Source organism: Notothenia rossii (assembly GCF_949606895.1).
Source record: "Notothenia rossii genome assembly, chromosome: 10".
In the NCBI taxonomy this organism is placed as follows: Eukaryota; Metazoa; Chordata; class Actinopteri; order Perciformes; family Nototheniidae; genus Notothenia; species Notothenia rossii.
In genome coordinates this window covers 43498241-43514453 of record NC_136908.1, presented here as the reverse complement: position 1 = coordinate 43514453, position 16213 = coordinate 43498241, and the positions used below count along the sequence as shown (strand labels likewise).

At 45.7% G+C, this 16213-nt stretch overlaps 2 protein-coding genes across 5 annotated transcripts in view; both read left to right on the top strand.

Moving 5' to 3' along the window:
• LOC307023219 (uncharacterized protein) overlaps positions 1–16213 on the top strand; it is a 241693-nt gene that overhangs the window by 150057 nt on the left and 75423 nt on the right. The gene's annotated exons all lie outside the window — the stretch shown is intronic.
• LOC307022982 (zinc finger protein 862-like) lies at positions 7006–13893 on the top strand. Of its 4 annotated transcripts, none has more exons than XM_079655930.1 (4): positions 7006–7076; positions 12437–12508; positions 12623–13274; positions 13389–13893. In XM_079655930.1, exons 3-4 carry the CDS (start codon positions 13059–13061, stop codon positions 13800–13802), a joined length of 630 nt encoding a protein of 209 aa, XP_079512056.1. In that variant the 5' UTR covers positions 7006–7076; positions 12437–12508; positions 12623–13058; the 3' UTR covers positions 13803–13893. The 4 variants fall into 3 exon arrangements, with proteins under 4 accessions (XP_079512056.1, XP_079512058.1, XP_079512057.1 ...); XM_079655931.1 differs by lacking the exon at positions 7006–7076 and having other exon boundaries at positions 12392–12508; XM_079655933.1 differs by lacking the exon at positions 7006–7076 and having other exon boundaries at positions 12398–12508.

Genomic DNA, 16213 nt, shown 5'->3' with positions numbered 1-16213 from the left:
GGCTGGAGAAATTCACACGAACGCAGACAGTCTCTCTCGCCGGCCGTGCGCCCCAGGTTGTTCCCACTGTGACCGTGCTGATGAGCGGGAAGCGGTGAACCTGAACCCGGGGATGGTGGTCTGTCGGGCCCTCTTACCCAACAATGCGAATAGGTGGAGAGAGATGCAGCTTGAAGACCCTGACCTTAAAATGGTCATGGGATGGCTGGAGTCTGACGTGCGGCCGCCTTGGGATGAGGTGGTTGCCCTCTCTGCCACCGTCCGAGGACTCTGGTCTCAATGGCCGGGAGTGGAACTCCAGGAAGGAGTCCTGAAGAGGTGCTGGCGGGAACCCGCCACCGGAGAGGAACGCTGGCAAGTCGTTGTACCTAAAGACCTCCGCAAAGAAGTGCTCCAGGTGCATCATGGATCCCCTGGAGTTGGACACTTCGGAGTAACAAAGACGTTGCGGCGACTAAGACAGACATTCTATTGGGGCCTGAGCCGGAGGGATGTTGAGGACTACTGCCGCCGCTGTGATGCCTGTACGGCTCGTAAAGGACCCCAGGGCCAGTCCCGTGCACCCTTGCAGCAACATTGTGTGGGGGCACCGATGGACCGAGTAGCCGTCGATATACTGGGGCCACTCCCCCGTACTACTGGAGGGAATCGGTATGTGCTAGTCGCCATTGACTACTTCACAAAATGGCCGGAAGCGTATCCCCTGCCTGACCAGGAGGCAACCACCGTAGCAGAGGCCTTGGTGCAAGGGATGTTCAGCCGCTTTGGCACCCCCTCTGAGCTTCATTCCGACCAAGGACGGAACTTTGAGTCACAGGTTTTCGCAGCAATGTGTAGCCAGCTTGGCATTAAGAAAACTAGGACCACCCCACTTCACCCACAAAGCGACGGTTTAGTGGAACGGTTCATGAGGACCTTGGGTGCTCAGCTGGCCCTCACCACTGCCCCGGATCAAAGTGACTGGGACCTGCAGATACCCCTCATCCTCATGGCTTACCGCAGTGCAGTCCAAGACTCAACCGGCTGTACTCCGGCGTTGTTGATGTTGGGCCGGGAGCTCAGAACGCCACCGGAGTTGATGTATGGACGGCCTCCGGATGCACCTGATGCCTTGGCTGGTCCGGAGTATGCCAGGCGGCTGCAGGATCGTCTAGAAAAGGCCCACAGCTTCGCCAGAAACCAGTCTCAACAGGCAGGTGTCCGCCAAAAGCGGGTCTATGACGTGCACGTCAAAGGTCAGGATTTCCAGGCTGGGGACCTTGCCTGGGTGTATGGACCAAAGAGAGTGAAGGGCCGTTGCCCCAAGCTGGATAGCACATGGGTTGGCCCTTGCTACGTGGTCGAGAGAGTGGGGGAGGTGGTTTATAGGGTCAAACTGGTTCCCAGAGGGCGCACAGTGGTACTGCACCGGGATAGGATGGCACCTTACAAAGGGGACCAACAGCCAGCCTTTCCTGTGACCCCTACTAGAGCACGGCGCGGGCCCCCCCGCCGAAGGAGAGACCCACCGATGCAGCCACTGGATGTCCTTCAAGGGGAGGTGGTGACCCCGCTGGGAGCAATAGTGCCACGGAATACTACTCCACAAGTGAATCATGGAGTAAGGAGGTCGCAGAGGGAGCGACGGATGCCGGTTCGCTTTCAAAGTGTTGCTCTACCTCGGGGACGAGGAATTACCGGGGGGGGCAATGTAGCGACCCTGCAGTGCTGAACTGGGAGAGACTCACAAGGGGATTGTTGGGGGGAAGACGTTGCCCTAGTTAGCCGGATAGGGCGGGGAGAAAAAGGGGGTGGGGTTTACAAGTGACCGGAAGAGGGTCAAGCTACGGCGGGAGAGCTAGTGAGGGATCCTGAGAGAGCTAAGAGACAATACCGCTACCTATCTTTGTTGTTTTGGGCAGTCTTCCAACCCCGGGGTTTAGTCTGTTTGTAGGGTAATAAAACCCGGATAAATTACAGCCATCGTGTCCTCCTCATTTAAGTAGTTAGCCACCCGTGCGGCGGAGCCGCGAACGCTACAATATATATACTTATACCACCTCTGTTTATAGCCTATGAAAAAACCATTAGAAATAGGAGGCTAAAGCTAACGTTAGCAGATAGTTACAATGTATGCTAGCTAGCTAGCTCAACGATTCCTTAAATAATATTGCCACAGAAAAACGTTTCAGTTCACATCACGCTCTGCCGCTCAGGGAGCTCTGTTCTGAACACCTGAACGGCCCGTTCTAACAGCTGTTCACCAGCGGTCCGGTCTGTGCCACAGTGACTCCGGACGCACAGTTAATATTAACGAACGCACCCGTAGGCAGTGTTGGGTGCAACGCGTTACAAAAGTAACGGAGTTACAGTAATATATTACTTTTTGCTGTAACGAAGTAATGTAACGCATTACTAATGAAATGTGGGTAATATATTACCCATTACAATGCTCAGTAACGCAGTTACAACGCATTTTAACCCGAAATTAAATGGTGTTTTGTTGAATGTACTAACATAGCGAGAAATTCCGACACCAGACAAATTGTGCGGGTAGATTAGTAAACCTGGTGTGTTTACCCTTCAGGCTTCGCGTCGGGATCTTCGGGGCAGTTGAATGTTATGCACCCTCTATTCAAAAAAGAGAACAGAGCGAAAAATACAAACAACAAATTGTGTCAGGTGCGCGTGACCTGCTCCTCTGCGCGTGCATCATTTCAAAAGTGCTTCCACAGCAGTGACACACATCTGTGGATAATCAAATAAGAAAATGGTTAAAGCAACCATCACTAAACGCCAGCAACACTGCATCTACTGCAGACAGTAGCAACAGGTCAGATGGGGACATCACGTTACCCTCCGTTGTGGACACTAGCTTACTCCCGCCTGACTCGCCACCCTCGCCCCCTGAGCAGCAGTCTTCGTCGCCCGAAACTACGCCGCCCCTCTGCGGCCTGCAGGTGCCAGGATACCACGGCAAAACAGAGCCTGCCCAGGTATGTCTAAACAAGTACCCGCCTTTACAGTGGGGTTAGGCGGTCATTTTGCAGATCATGGTATACAAATAGACAATGGAATATTCATGTGAAAATAGTGCCATATTCTGCCATGCCTGTATAAATGTTGGGTCAAAAATAATGCATACAATAGCACAGATGCCTTCACCACGAATGGCTACAAAAATATCTCATATCCCAAGCTTATCAACGAGCTAATGTTGCAGCTGAAATGTTCTCCAGGTCACAAAGTCAACCTCACATGATGATGTGATACCAATTAATGTGTTTATTAAAAAAGCTTCGGACGATCAGCTGCCTTGAGATTTTTACGATTGCTAAAGCCGGTTAAACAACAAGACTAGAAAATAGCTACTTAATATACACACACTCACCACCAACTGGACAGGGGTGTGAATGACTAAATAATAGTTACAGACTACAGTAGTACAGTAGATCGCCCTTAGTCTACCTGGCGCTGTTCCGAGTTGTGTTCCAATCCGTCAAAATGACGGACTGCTTTCAGATTTTTCCATCATCGTTAGAAAAAATCCGTCATTGACGGAAAATATTCGGTTAATGCGACCTCTGCCCGGGACACACATATTTATTTAGATGTTTTAAACAAGTTTAAATAAAAGGCTGGAGTGTTTCTTGCTCTGCCAGGTACAACAAGTGGGAGCGTATCTAGATATAATACGGCGCTGGGTTGTTGTTCTTATTATAGCCTACATCATGTAGTCCACTGTATAGAAAACTGTAGTTTCCCCACAGCAGCAGACGCACATTCATGACGTCCGCTGGTGCATCATAAATACGTAGATAGTGTAAGTGCAGTCGGATTCTCAAAGCACTGCAGTCTCTTCTCCTAAAGCCTTTTGAATTCTCCTATCCACTATTCATTAACCCTGAAATGGTGTGACAAAGCTCTACCATCCCCCCTCTGTTAACAAGAGATACTGTAGTAGCCTATGTTGCGGACTCTTTGTTTAAAACTAATTGCCCATCGGAATGTGTGGAGAAAGTCTCCCAAGGGGGATGGGAAACTTCTGACTTTTGTCACATTCCGATGGACTATCGGAATTACATGCAGGGCAGCATTGCCGGTATGAAAGGGTCTCTGGAAATATCAAACATTTAATTAAAGTTTTAAAAACAGTGACAGGTTAAAATCCGAGGTGGAAGAAGTATTCCGATTATTTAAAAGATGTGTTAGAAGCAAATGTCCTGCATTCAAAATTGTCAATAGCCCAAGTGAAAATTATTATCATCTGAAAGTAAAATGAATCATTATTTTATTAGTATTAAATACATAATTTGTACAACTTATATTTAGAAATACTCCGTTGTAATTATTGATGCATACAACCATTCAATGTGGCATCTGCTATAATGGGGTTAATGTATGATATTACTTAATAATACAACACATTACTGTATACTACGTGATAATCTATGAGTTGATTTACTTTGATCTACTGTACTGTGTACACCACAACAGTAAAAATGTACGCAATAGTTAGTAAATTCAGTAAAAAAACTAAAGCAATGTTTTTATGTTACGGTTCTGCAGCGCAGAGTGGACCCAAGTGCAGACAGACGAAAGTTTTAACTGAAAATAAACTTTATTCAAGGAAACTGGATAAATACAAAACAGACAAGTACTCTCATTACCTGTAATCGCAAAAATAACCCCAACAGAAAACCAGAAATGAAATACATACATGACCAATCAAGAGGACAAGACACAGCTGGGGAGCGAAAACATAAAGACACCAGGTGAACAGAATCTGATTATCAGACAGGAGGGAAAACACATAAATCAGAAATCTGAATCAGAAACTGGTTTATTGCCAGGTAGGTTCACACATACGAGGAATTTGACTTGATGTCATGGTGCATACATAAAATATAAAACAAAGAATCTCCATATAAAACAATAAATCTAATATAAAACAAAAAATCTTTAAGGACACTGTAATAACATATAGTTAAATAGCAATAAAATGAAGCAGTAATTTACAGCGAAATAGAATGCAAGTTATAGAATATAAAATATGAAATAAGAATATGTGCAGTAAGCAGTATTTGAACATTGTGTGCATTAATGTAATGCATATAGAGTCTACATTGTGTCAGTGGGGGGGCCGGGCCTTGTTTAAGAGGCCGGTAGCGGAGGGGAAGAAACTGTTCAGGTGGCGAGAGGTATTGGTCCTGATGGAGAGAGGTATTGGTCTTGATGAAGCGCAGCCTCCTGCCAGAGGGGAGGGGGGTGAACAGTTTGTGTCCAGGGTGGCAGGGGTCGGCCACTATCTTCCCTGCCCGCCTCAGGATTCTGGAGGGATGGCAGATTGCAGCCGATCACCTTCTCTGCAGAGCGGATGACACGCCAGCCTGCCCTTATCCTTGGCTGTGGCTGCAGCGTACCAGATGGTGATGGAGGAGGTGAGGATGGACTTGATGATGGAGGTGTAGAAGTTCACCATCATTGTCTTTGGCAGGTTGAATTTCTTCAGCTGCCTCAGGAAGAACATCCTCTGCTGGGCTTTTTTGATGAGGGAGTGCCCAGGAAGCGGAATGACTCCACAGCACTTACTGGAGAGTCACACAGAGTGATGGGGGCGGGTGGGGCTGCGTTCTTCCTAAAGTCCACAACCATCTCCACTGTCTTGAGAGCATTGAGCTCCAGGTGGTTGTCCCTACACCAGGTCACCAGATGGCCCATACAGGAAGGAAATACAGACATGAGACAGGGGGTGAACACCATTCAAAGTAAAACAGGAAACCGGCAGACTGTGATAATTCAAAAATAAACATATCGTAACATTTCATATATAATATATACATATGATCCATACATAAAGTTAGTGCTTTAATTATAAGTGCTTTATATACTCATAAAAAGACATGCCATGCACTGTATCCAGGTAAGAAAAAAACTAAATAATGTTCCCATGATTCATTGTGTCACTGAGGCAGGTGAGAGCAGCCGGGCTCTGCGTGGACACATTACAGGTCCTGGACTAAAGCTTCTCACCATGTGTGGTTCTTAAAGCACTTCATTCTGTGAGAAATATTTTCTTTTGAAATTAATTCAATGCTGCATAGTTGGCCCCATAAAATATTAACAATATTTTAATATTTTACAGCAAATAATGAGGGCTCTTGACCTCTGTATTTAAATGTAATCATTACATGCAGAATTTATTAGCTGCATTTTCCTTTGTCTTTCTAAGAATTCCTCCCACTCAGTGCAGAGTGATGAAGAGCCTGCCTCCTCGTTACAGATAGACAGAAATGAAAAATCTTCAGGTGTGTACAGTATCATGTATTGAAGTGGCTGAAATGTATCCACTAAACAGGAAAGGGTTTAAATCTGATCACTTCGCTAAAAAACAAACCAAATGTTTTTCCTCAGGTCTCTTTAGTAATAAGGTGGCAGCAGTGTGATAAGGTAAGAGGGGCCGAGCATGAAGCGTGTGACAGCTCCATCACAGAGCCGTCGCACGCTGAAGGTCAGCTGCCACGTAATTGCTGCGTCCCGTTCCCATTTGTCTAAAGCGAAGCATTTGCGTTCAGAAATGAGCTGCAGGTGAGAAGGCATTGGGCCGCCTGTCATCCTCACTCACCTTCATCCTGCTCCTATCAGCAGCCATGACAGGCGGACACAGGTAGAGACACACACACACACACACACACACACACACACACACACACACACACACACACACACACACACACACACACACACACACACACACACACACACACACACACACACACACACACACACACACACACACACACACACACACACACACACACACACACACACACACACTATGTATTTACATCTGCACACTGATTCAAATTGCAAGCATACACACACCTCATGTAAATGATGTGATACATTTGCATGTTGGATATAGTATACTGATGTAAATTGCACACATGCACATCATGTATATTGTATCATTATAATGCAACAGCTCTGTGAAGCTCACACTAATACATGTATGTGGTTAGGGGTGTGGTTAGGGCGCCGGCTGCTGGAGTGAAGGGAGTGGCTCGGCCGGAGGCCAGACAGCTGATCGGAATAAGGTAATCAGTGACTGAATAAAAGCATGTCGTAACCTGGTTCTGGTCTGTCTTGCAGTAGGCGGGGTCCTGGAAAGTTGCCAAAGGACCTGTGAAGGTTCCTACATGGGCAACATTTTGAGACCTGTGTTGTTTACTTGGTTTCGGTGCTAATAAACGCCTGTGTTCAACCAGTACACAGCAGTACATCATTTTGACAGCTGGATCAAACTCGGCAAAGGGGTATTGTTGCCTCCATTCAGGAAGCCACTTCCTCTTCCTCTTCTCCTCATAGCCTCCTCTGTCCTTGACCTTTGGCACTTGCAGCTCCTGAATTTAGTTAAGACAAAACATATGTTCATGTTATAATATAATATAACATTACATAACATAGTAGGGTACAATGTTGTGTAAAACTTTGTCTTAAAGCCCTGATGATGTCTTTGAGCCAGACCCCTGTTTTGTTTTAATATAGATGTAGAAGACAAAAACATTATCAATTGTAAAAGAAATGTTATTACAAAAGTGGTGAAATGCAACATTTGTATGAGCATTATAATCTTAGTCATTTTGATATTTTTCTACAGCATTATTTTAGTCTTTGGTTTCAACAGATATACACATTTTTTTCGGCCTGTTGGGGGAGCCCTGATCCCAAAAAATGCAGACATGCACAATGGTCAGGTCAGTTTGTTCTTGTTAAAGACACGTTTCGAGCGAGCGTGCCATCGAACGTGCCATCACTAATGCACATTGAAGCCTTGCTTTGAAGGGCAAAATCTACTGGGAGATTAGCTAGGCACAAAAACAACTGGAACATTACTCTCTCTTACCAGAGTTGATTGACAAACTAAAATTACCTTGCGACCCCCTTTCTAATCGTCACCCAATCTGACTGACGTTCTTGACCAAAAAAAACTAAAACACTACAAAAATATGAAAAGCTAAATGATTAGCTAAATGCCTTACGTTTTTGCAGCTAAAGATTCTAGCCTGGTCACTGACTGTTACAAACTCAGACACTTAGGATTTAGGACCCAATTGCAAGACCTGGGAGACAGAGGAAAAGTATTTGTTGGATACTTTATTTTCCAAAACAGCAAAAATGAACGAAAAGGTAACCACCAAAACTCTAGTCGAGATGACAAAAAACAGAGAACAAAAAATGAAAGCGCTCACGCAGTGAGGAATCAAAACCCTTTCAAAAGTACCAGGAGCATAGACCTTACCATGACAATAGACAAGACGAACTGACACTGAACACTGGGAGACAGGGGAATTCAAACACAGGGTAACAAGACATAGGTCGGAACAATCAGGGGCGGGGCTGACACTGATGAGCACAGGAGACACACAAGGAGTGACAGGTGAAAACAATCAGGAAATTAGACACACCAGGGAAACTAACGACCGACAGGAAAACACAGAGAAAAAAGACCAGACAATATGCAGGGGGGAAAACATGACAAGGAGAACGGAAAAACACCCACTACCAGACACACAAACTTAAAACCGTGACAGAACCCCCCCCTCAAGGGACGGATTCTAGACGTCCAAAACAAATCCGAAATCCAAAAAGGCGGGTGGAGGGGGTCCGGAGGACGGGTTTGGAACGACAACCCAGAGGCAAAACACAGTCCGAAGAGGGGGTCTCGGGCGGACGGCCCGGGGCAAGGCAGAGTTCGAGGAGGGGGTCTCGGGCGGACGGCCCGGGGGCAAGGCAGAGTTCAAAAAGGGGCGAAGACCACAGCGGGCGAACTCAGGGGGCCGGGCTTGAGGGCGAAGATCGGACATCTCCGGAGGCCGGGCAGGAGCCGGTGTCGACCGGACAGGATCCGGAGCCGGTGGGACAGGTGTCGGCAAGATCCCCCACGGAAGAGGACACAGGGACGGCAGGAGAGCAGTCGGCGGAACCTCAAACGGCACAGGACACAGGGTTTGCAGGACCCCCGGCAGAAGAGTAGTCGGCGGGGCCTCCAACGGCACAGGACACAGGGTTGGCAGGACCACCGGCAGAAGAGTAGTCGGCGGGTCCCCCAACGGGACAAGACATGTTGTTAGCAAAACCCCCGGCAGGAGAGCAGTCGACGGGATCCCCAACGGGACAGTACATGAAGTTGGCAGGACCCCCAGCGGAAGAGTAGTCGGCGGGACCTCCAATGGCAGAGGACATAGGGTTGGCAGGACCCCCGGCAGAAGAGTAGTCTGCAGGACCTCCAACGGCACAGGACATGGAGTTGGCAGGACCCCCAGTGGAACCTCCAATGGCACTTGAGTGGGAACTCGAGAGAGGGCTTGAGAGGGAACTCGAGAGGAAACTTGAGTTGACTTGAGAGGTGACTTGAGAGGGAACTTGAACGGAGACTCGAGAGGGAACTTGAGCGGTGACTTGAGAGGGAACTTGAGCGGTGACTTGAGAGGGAACTCGAGAGGTGACTTGGGAGGGGACTCGAGAGGTGACTCGAGAGAGGGCTCGAGAGGGCTGATGGGGGGGATCCACTGGGGGGACCCTCGTACTTAAGAGGTTAAACCTCACGACCGCCCTTCAAGCCAATCAGAATCGAGCTGCCGCTACTGAGAGTGAAACTGAGTATCTGCTCAGCTTTTGGAGCAAGTGAGAGCTAGTGAATATTTCGCTCTGCAGCTGGATGAGAGCACGGATGTAGCAACTATTGATGTTTGTATATATGAATATACATACTGTATGTTACGAATGAAATGCTGAGGTGGTTGAATAAACAGCCCCCTGATGCAAGCCCCAATTCTGCCGACTCCCGAAACGAAAACATCCCAAGTCCTGGTCATGATGCATCGTCTTCCACTGTGGTAATTTAGTTGTCTTAAGTTTCAATGTTAGCTAGTGCTAGCAACTGAAGTGTGCCTTACAATGCATACAAACTTCCTAAAATGCGGTGTCATGTTCTTTTGAAGTTTGGGAAAATGATGTGAAATACAGTTGATCAGAATAAGAGGTGTAGCCTATCATTTTTGTATTTTCTTTGTCAGCCAGTCAGTGTCACGGTTTTAAGTTTGTGTGAAATCCAGACTGAAGGGGTTCATAAAGCTGGTTGGTTTGGCGATGGCAGTGAATTTGTTTGGCTACAATGCGTTCAAGAGTTTTTGAGAGGAATGGTAGGTTGGAGATGGGGCGGTAATTAGTGAGGGAGGAGGGATCAAGACCAGGTTTTTTGAGGATTGGAGTAACGGCAGCAGTTTTGAAGGCAGAGGGGACGGTTCCATGGGACAGCGAGGAGTTGAAAAGGTTAGCAAGATAGGGCTAGAGGACGGGGAGGCAGGACTTCAGGAGAGGAGTGGGTAGAGGGTCAAGGGAGCAGGTTGTGGGATTTGAGGAACCGATCGGATGGAATATTTCAAGTGGGGTAACCAGGTTGAACTGGGAGAGGCGGCGCTGGGGAGGAGGAGTCAGGAGGTCAAGGGAGATGGGGGGAGAAATGGTGGAGGTTGGGGGAGATGCTTGTATATCAGATAGAGCTGAGAAGGAGTGGTTAATGGCGTTAATTTTGTCTGTGAAAAACTGGAGGAATGAGCTGCAAGTAGCGGAAGTAGAAGTAGGGAGGTTATCAGCACGGGTTTTGAAGAGCTTGTTAACTGTGGAGAAGAGGGTCCTGGGGTTACGGGAGGGGTCAGTGAAGATGTTGGAGAGGTAGGCAGATTTAGCGGCAATAAGAGCATCTCTGTATGCATTGAGATGGAGTTTGTAGCTTATGTAATGGACTGTGAGGGATGATTTCTTTGAAAGACGTTCAAGTTGGCGGCCTCGCTGCTTCATTTCACGCAGTGCAGGTGTGAACCAGGTTGAGGAGGTCTTGAAAGTAACAGTTTTATTTTTGAGGGGGGCTAAAGTGTTGAGGGAGGTGAGTAGGCTGGAGTTGAGGTGGTTGAGCAGATCATCAAGTGAGCTGAGGGTTGCGTCCAGGGGGAGATTAGACGATAGCAGTTCGGAGAGATGGTTGTGGTCAATGGGAGGAGATTACGGAAGGTGATGTTTCTGGGTGGGCAGGGGTTTCGGGTGGGGGAGGCAATGGTGAATTGTATGAGTTTGTGGTCGGAGAGGGGAAATGGGCAAGGGTGGAGGTCAATCACTGGGAGGTTGGTAGAGCAGACGAGATCAAGAATGTGTCCTTTGTCATGGGTGGGGAAGGTGACATGTTGGGTGATAGAGAAATTGTCCAGTAGGGTTGTGCATTCGGATGCCAGCAAAAATGATGTACTGCTCAACATGCAGATCCTTCCCAGCAAAGGCCAAAGACAGTTCTTTGTTCATCGGTGTAAGTGGCGACAATGTACGTGTGAGAACACTAAAAATGCACGTCCTTACATCTGCTCACAATGATTGTGAGAAGGCTCTCAGAGTACGGGAGAATCCTGAGATCGCACCTCTGCCAAGCTGTCTTCTAAGAATGGATAAGGGTGTTAAAGAGAAATTAATAAAGCTATTTAACATAGCATACTATGTTGCAAAGGAGGAGGAACCCTTTACAAAATGTCCCAAATTAGTGAATCTGCATTTCAAGAATGGCCTTAACTTGGGAATCACATACAAAAATGACCACGCTTGTCAGACATTCATAGACAACATAGCTAAAACCATGAACAAGTCTTTGGAAGAGAAGATAAAGGCTGCAAGATTTTTTTCTATAATATCAGACTCTTCTGTTGACCGATCAGTGCAGGACCAGGAGATCATTTATGTCACCTATATTGAAAATGGTCCACCTGTCAACGTCATGTTGACTATGGTGACATCGCAGCATGCTAACAGCCAGGGCATCCTAGATGCCATAATGTCTGGACTTCACCAAGCTGGGCTCTCAGAAGATGACCTAAAGGCAAAGTTGGTTGGGTTTGGATGTGATGGGGCCTCTGTGATGATCCGGCATAGAAATGGAGTGTCTGCCAGAATGAAAGAGATGTTTTGATCGCTGGTGACCATCTGGTGTGTGGCTCATTGTCTTGAGCTGACCGTATTAGACAGCATGAAATCTTTTCCAGCTCTCACAGAACTGAAGAAAAGTATCAACGGAATCTACAAACACTACCATACATCAGCCAAAGCTAGCCGTGAGCTCAAGACTGTGGCAGAAGCCCTCAACATACATCTGGTCAAACCAGGGACTATCGATGGTACACGATGGCTTCCGCACATACTCCATGGTTTGTCAGCCCTTATCAGGAACTAACAAGCCATCCTTTTCCATTTGGAGAGCCACGCAAGTGACATGCATGATAGAGAAGCAAGTGACCTCATGAAGGGGCGGGCCAGCCACACTGTGAAAGGACTTAAGCAATTCAAGACAGTCATTTTTGTTCATCTTCTTCTTGACATTCTCAGTGAGCTGAAAGACCAAAGTCTTCTCTTTCAGAGGGATGGGCTGACACTACAGATGGTTTCAGATGGACTGCAGAAGACGACCATGGCTCTTGTAGCCATGAAGGTAAACTAAATTAATAGTTGATAAATAAACTCCCTAGAGAGAATTTTGTATGCTACAGTGTATGTATAGTGATTGTGACAGTGAAATACTTTTTTCTTCTATCGTGTATTTCAGACAGTCCCAGGCCAGCATCTGAAGCAGTTCCTGGATGAAGTGGGGCCCTTTCCTGGAAACATGTACTCTGGTGTACAGCTCGACAGGAAACAAGTGGATGATGACAACCTCCACAAAGTGAAAGAAAAACGTACCAATGGCTTCTGTGACTACGTCACCACACGGTTTGGCAGCCTTGATGATGGTATCTTTAAAGCTGCTGCCCTCATGTTTGACCTTAGCAACTGGCCAGAGGACATCACTGACCTGGCTACCTTTGGCCTGGCTGATCTTGAGACTTTTGTCTCACACTTTAATGGAATTCTTGAAGCATGTGAGGACTTCAGATCAATTCAAGAAGTGTACACGGTGGCTTCCGCACACACTCCATGGTTTGTCAGCCCTTATCAGGAACTAACAAGCCATCCTTTTCCATTTGGAGAGCCACGCAAGTGACATGCATGATAGAGAAGCAAGTGACCTCATGAAGGGGCGGGCCAGCCACACTGCGAAAGGACTTAAGCAATTAAAGACAGTCATTTTTGTTCATCTTCTTCTTGACATTCTCAGTGAGCTGAAAGACCAAAGCCTTCTCTTTCAGAGGGATGGGCTGACACTACAGATGGTTTCAGATGGACTGCAGAAGACGACCATGGCTCTTGTAGCCATGAAGGTAAACTAAATTAATAGTTGATAAATAAACTCCCTAGAGAGAATTTTGTATGCTACAGTGTATGTATAGTGATTGTGACAGTGAAATACTTTTTTCTTTTATCGTGTATTTCAGACAGTCCCAGGCCAGCATCTGAAGCAGTTCCTGGATGAAGTGGGGCCCTTTCCTGGAAACATGTACTCTGGTGTACAGCTCGACAGGAAACAAGTGGATGATGACAACCTCCACAAAGTGAAAGAAAAACGTATCAATGGCTTCTGTGACTATGTCACCACACGGTTTGGCAGCCTTGATCATGGTGTCTTTAAAGCTGCTGCCACCATGTTTGACCTTAGCAACTGGCCAGAGGACATCACTGACCTGGCTACCTTTGGCCTGGCTGATCTTGAGACTTTTGTCTCACACTTTAAGGGAATTCTTGAAGCATGTGAGGACTTCAGATCAATTCAAGAAGCGAAACGGGAGTGGATTGACCTAAAGGTACTAGTGCATCGACACTCCAGGCATCTTCAGTCTCAGGTGTTATGACAGAGACTTTTGCAAGGTGCCATAGGGAGGACTAAACAGTTTTCCCACATGCAGATGATCTTAGAGATACTGCTTGTGTTCCCGATGTCAACATCAAGGGGGGGTGGGTGAATGAGTGAGAGCAAGATGTTTTACATTCATGAATGAAGATAGAAGATCAATTTATATTCCTATAGTACTACTGACTTGTGAGGATAACTTGTAATTAGAACTGAAAACAGATACATTTATTCAACTGTATAATGGAACTTCTGTTTTTTTATTATCATTCATACCACTTTTATTGCCAGATAGAGGGTTCCGATCATAAAACACAGAGATGAAAAAACATCAATATTTTAGATCAAATAAAGTATATAGTTTGCTTTATGCAGTATATTTTTTGTAATATTGTTCGGGTGTTTTTACACAGTACAGTAGATTGAAGTAAATCAATTTATACATTAAGATAAGATAAGATGGACCTTTATTAATCCCCGTGGGGAAATTCAGTAGTTCAAACAGCAACAGGGTAAGAGTGAAAAACAGGATAGCATAGATTCACACAGATTAATAAAATCAAAAATAAAATGAGCGATAAAAATAATAATAATGAGAAACTATGAAATAAGAAATGAATAAAACTAAAATATAATTATCATATCATATATTATAATGTATTGTATTATTAAGTAATATCATACATTAACCCCATTATAGCAGATGCCACATTGAATGGATGAACACATTTATGCATCAATGATTACAACAGAGTATTTCTAAATACAAGTTGTAAAAATACAATATGTATTTAATATGAATAACATAATGATTAATTTCAGATGATAATACTTTTCAGGGTTAGGTCCGGTCTGATAGCGCTTAGCTCTCTGCTGAAGATCACTGCTGCTCTAAACAAAGTAAAAAATCCTACATCCAAACGGAATAAATATAATTAATTATTATTAATACGTTAAGTCTTGTTCATTGTTTTTCACTTTTATTAAATGTTTGATATTTCTGGCACAGACCCTTTCATACCGGCAATGCGCGATAGAAACAACAGAAAGTGCGACTGTTTAAAGAGCCTGTGACAGCATCCCAACAACTGTTGTGCAATGAAATATTGGGCTACTAGTCATCTCGAACCGTCAGTTTAAAAAAGAGGGTGCGATACCATTCCGATAAATATCAATAATTTCGAACATTGCGGGGAAATTCCTTCGATTCATTTTGAAGTTTTGGGGGAAGCCGGAAGTGACGTTAATGCGGGAACGCCTCACTGTGCGGCGAGAGAACCAAACACGGACAAAGTTTTTTGTCATGCGTAGAAATGGTGAATTACTGAGTTTAGGCACGTTAATAACGTTTTAATGAAGTTGACTACAGTATATTCATATTTGTCAGTGCTTTCATGTCAATTCGGGGAACATAAACATAAATGATCGTGGTGAAGATGATGATTAAATTAGGATTAAAAATCGGTAGTGAGAGCTGCTGAATTTCCTCCCGTAGGATGTGATATAAAAACAAATCGATTATTTTTGTAGTTGTAAACTCAAGTGGATGAAACTACATTTATTAGTGCTTTTCATGTCAATTCGGCGAACATATGCATTAAATGATCGTGAGGAAGATGATTTAAAAATCGTTAGTTTGAGCCGGTCTGCATTTCCTGATCAGAAAACAAACCGATGCTTTTTGTAGTTGTAGTACACCAACATGGATTAAACGTGTGGTCTTTTTACCACAATGTTGGGGAAATCAATGGATAAAATGCATGGATTATTATTATTATTATTTTTTCCCACTCCGGTCGGGACACTAGGTCCACCGTTCCCCCAGCAGTGAGGCTCCCCCCGTTGACAGTTTACGTGGGCTGGGCTGGGTGCAGTGGCGGACTGGCCATCTTGTCTGTCAAAATGAATCTTAGGTTTCTAACTTGCAATATCATTATTTCCGCTCTCTTCACTCCAGAAGAGCGATCTCCCTGTGTCTCTCTGTGTGCGGGGGGCGGGGCCTAACAGACATGCTGCAGCGAACACAAACCTACAGACTGGGGGTTGGGAGATCACAGGAGGGGGGGGGAGCTGTGGAATGTGAGCATCCCCCTTGGGAGACTTACTCCACACATTCCGATGGCCAATTAGCTTTAAACAAAGAGTTTGCAACATGGGGGGTGGGGGCTTCTCAAAAGAGAAAATGCAGGTATACTTCACTCTCTCGACTCGCTGGTATCTCGAGCTGAGCGCTCATTGGTGGTTTGTACCCGCTGCTGATGAAACTCTCCATTGGCTCGGCAAAAGTTTGTTGTTGTTTTGTGTCAGTTTTACGTCGCCACTTCCATTCACATTTTTCATCATTGTTGAAGAGTTTATCGCCGGCCACTAGAGGGCAGTGTCACTGCTGTCGCTGCCCGGTTATGCCGTGCT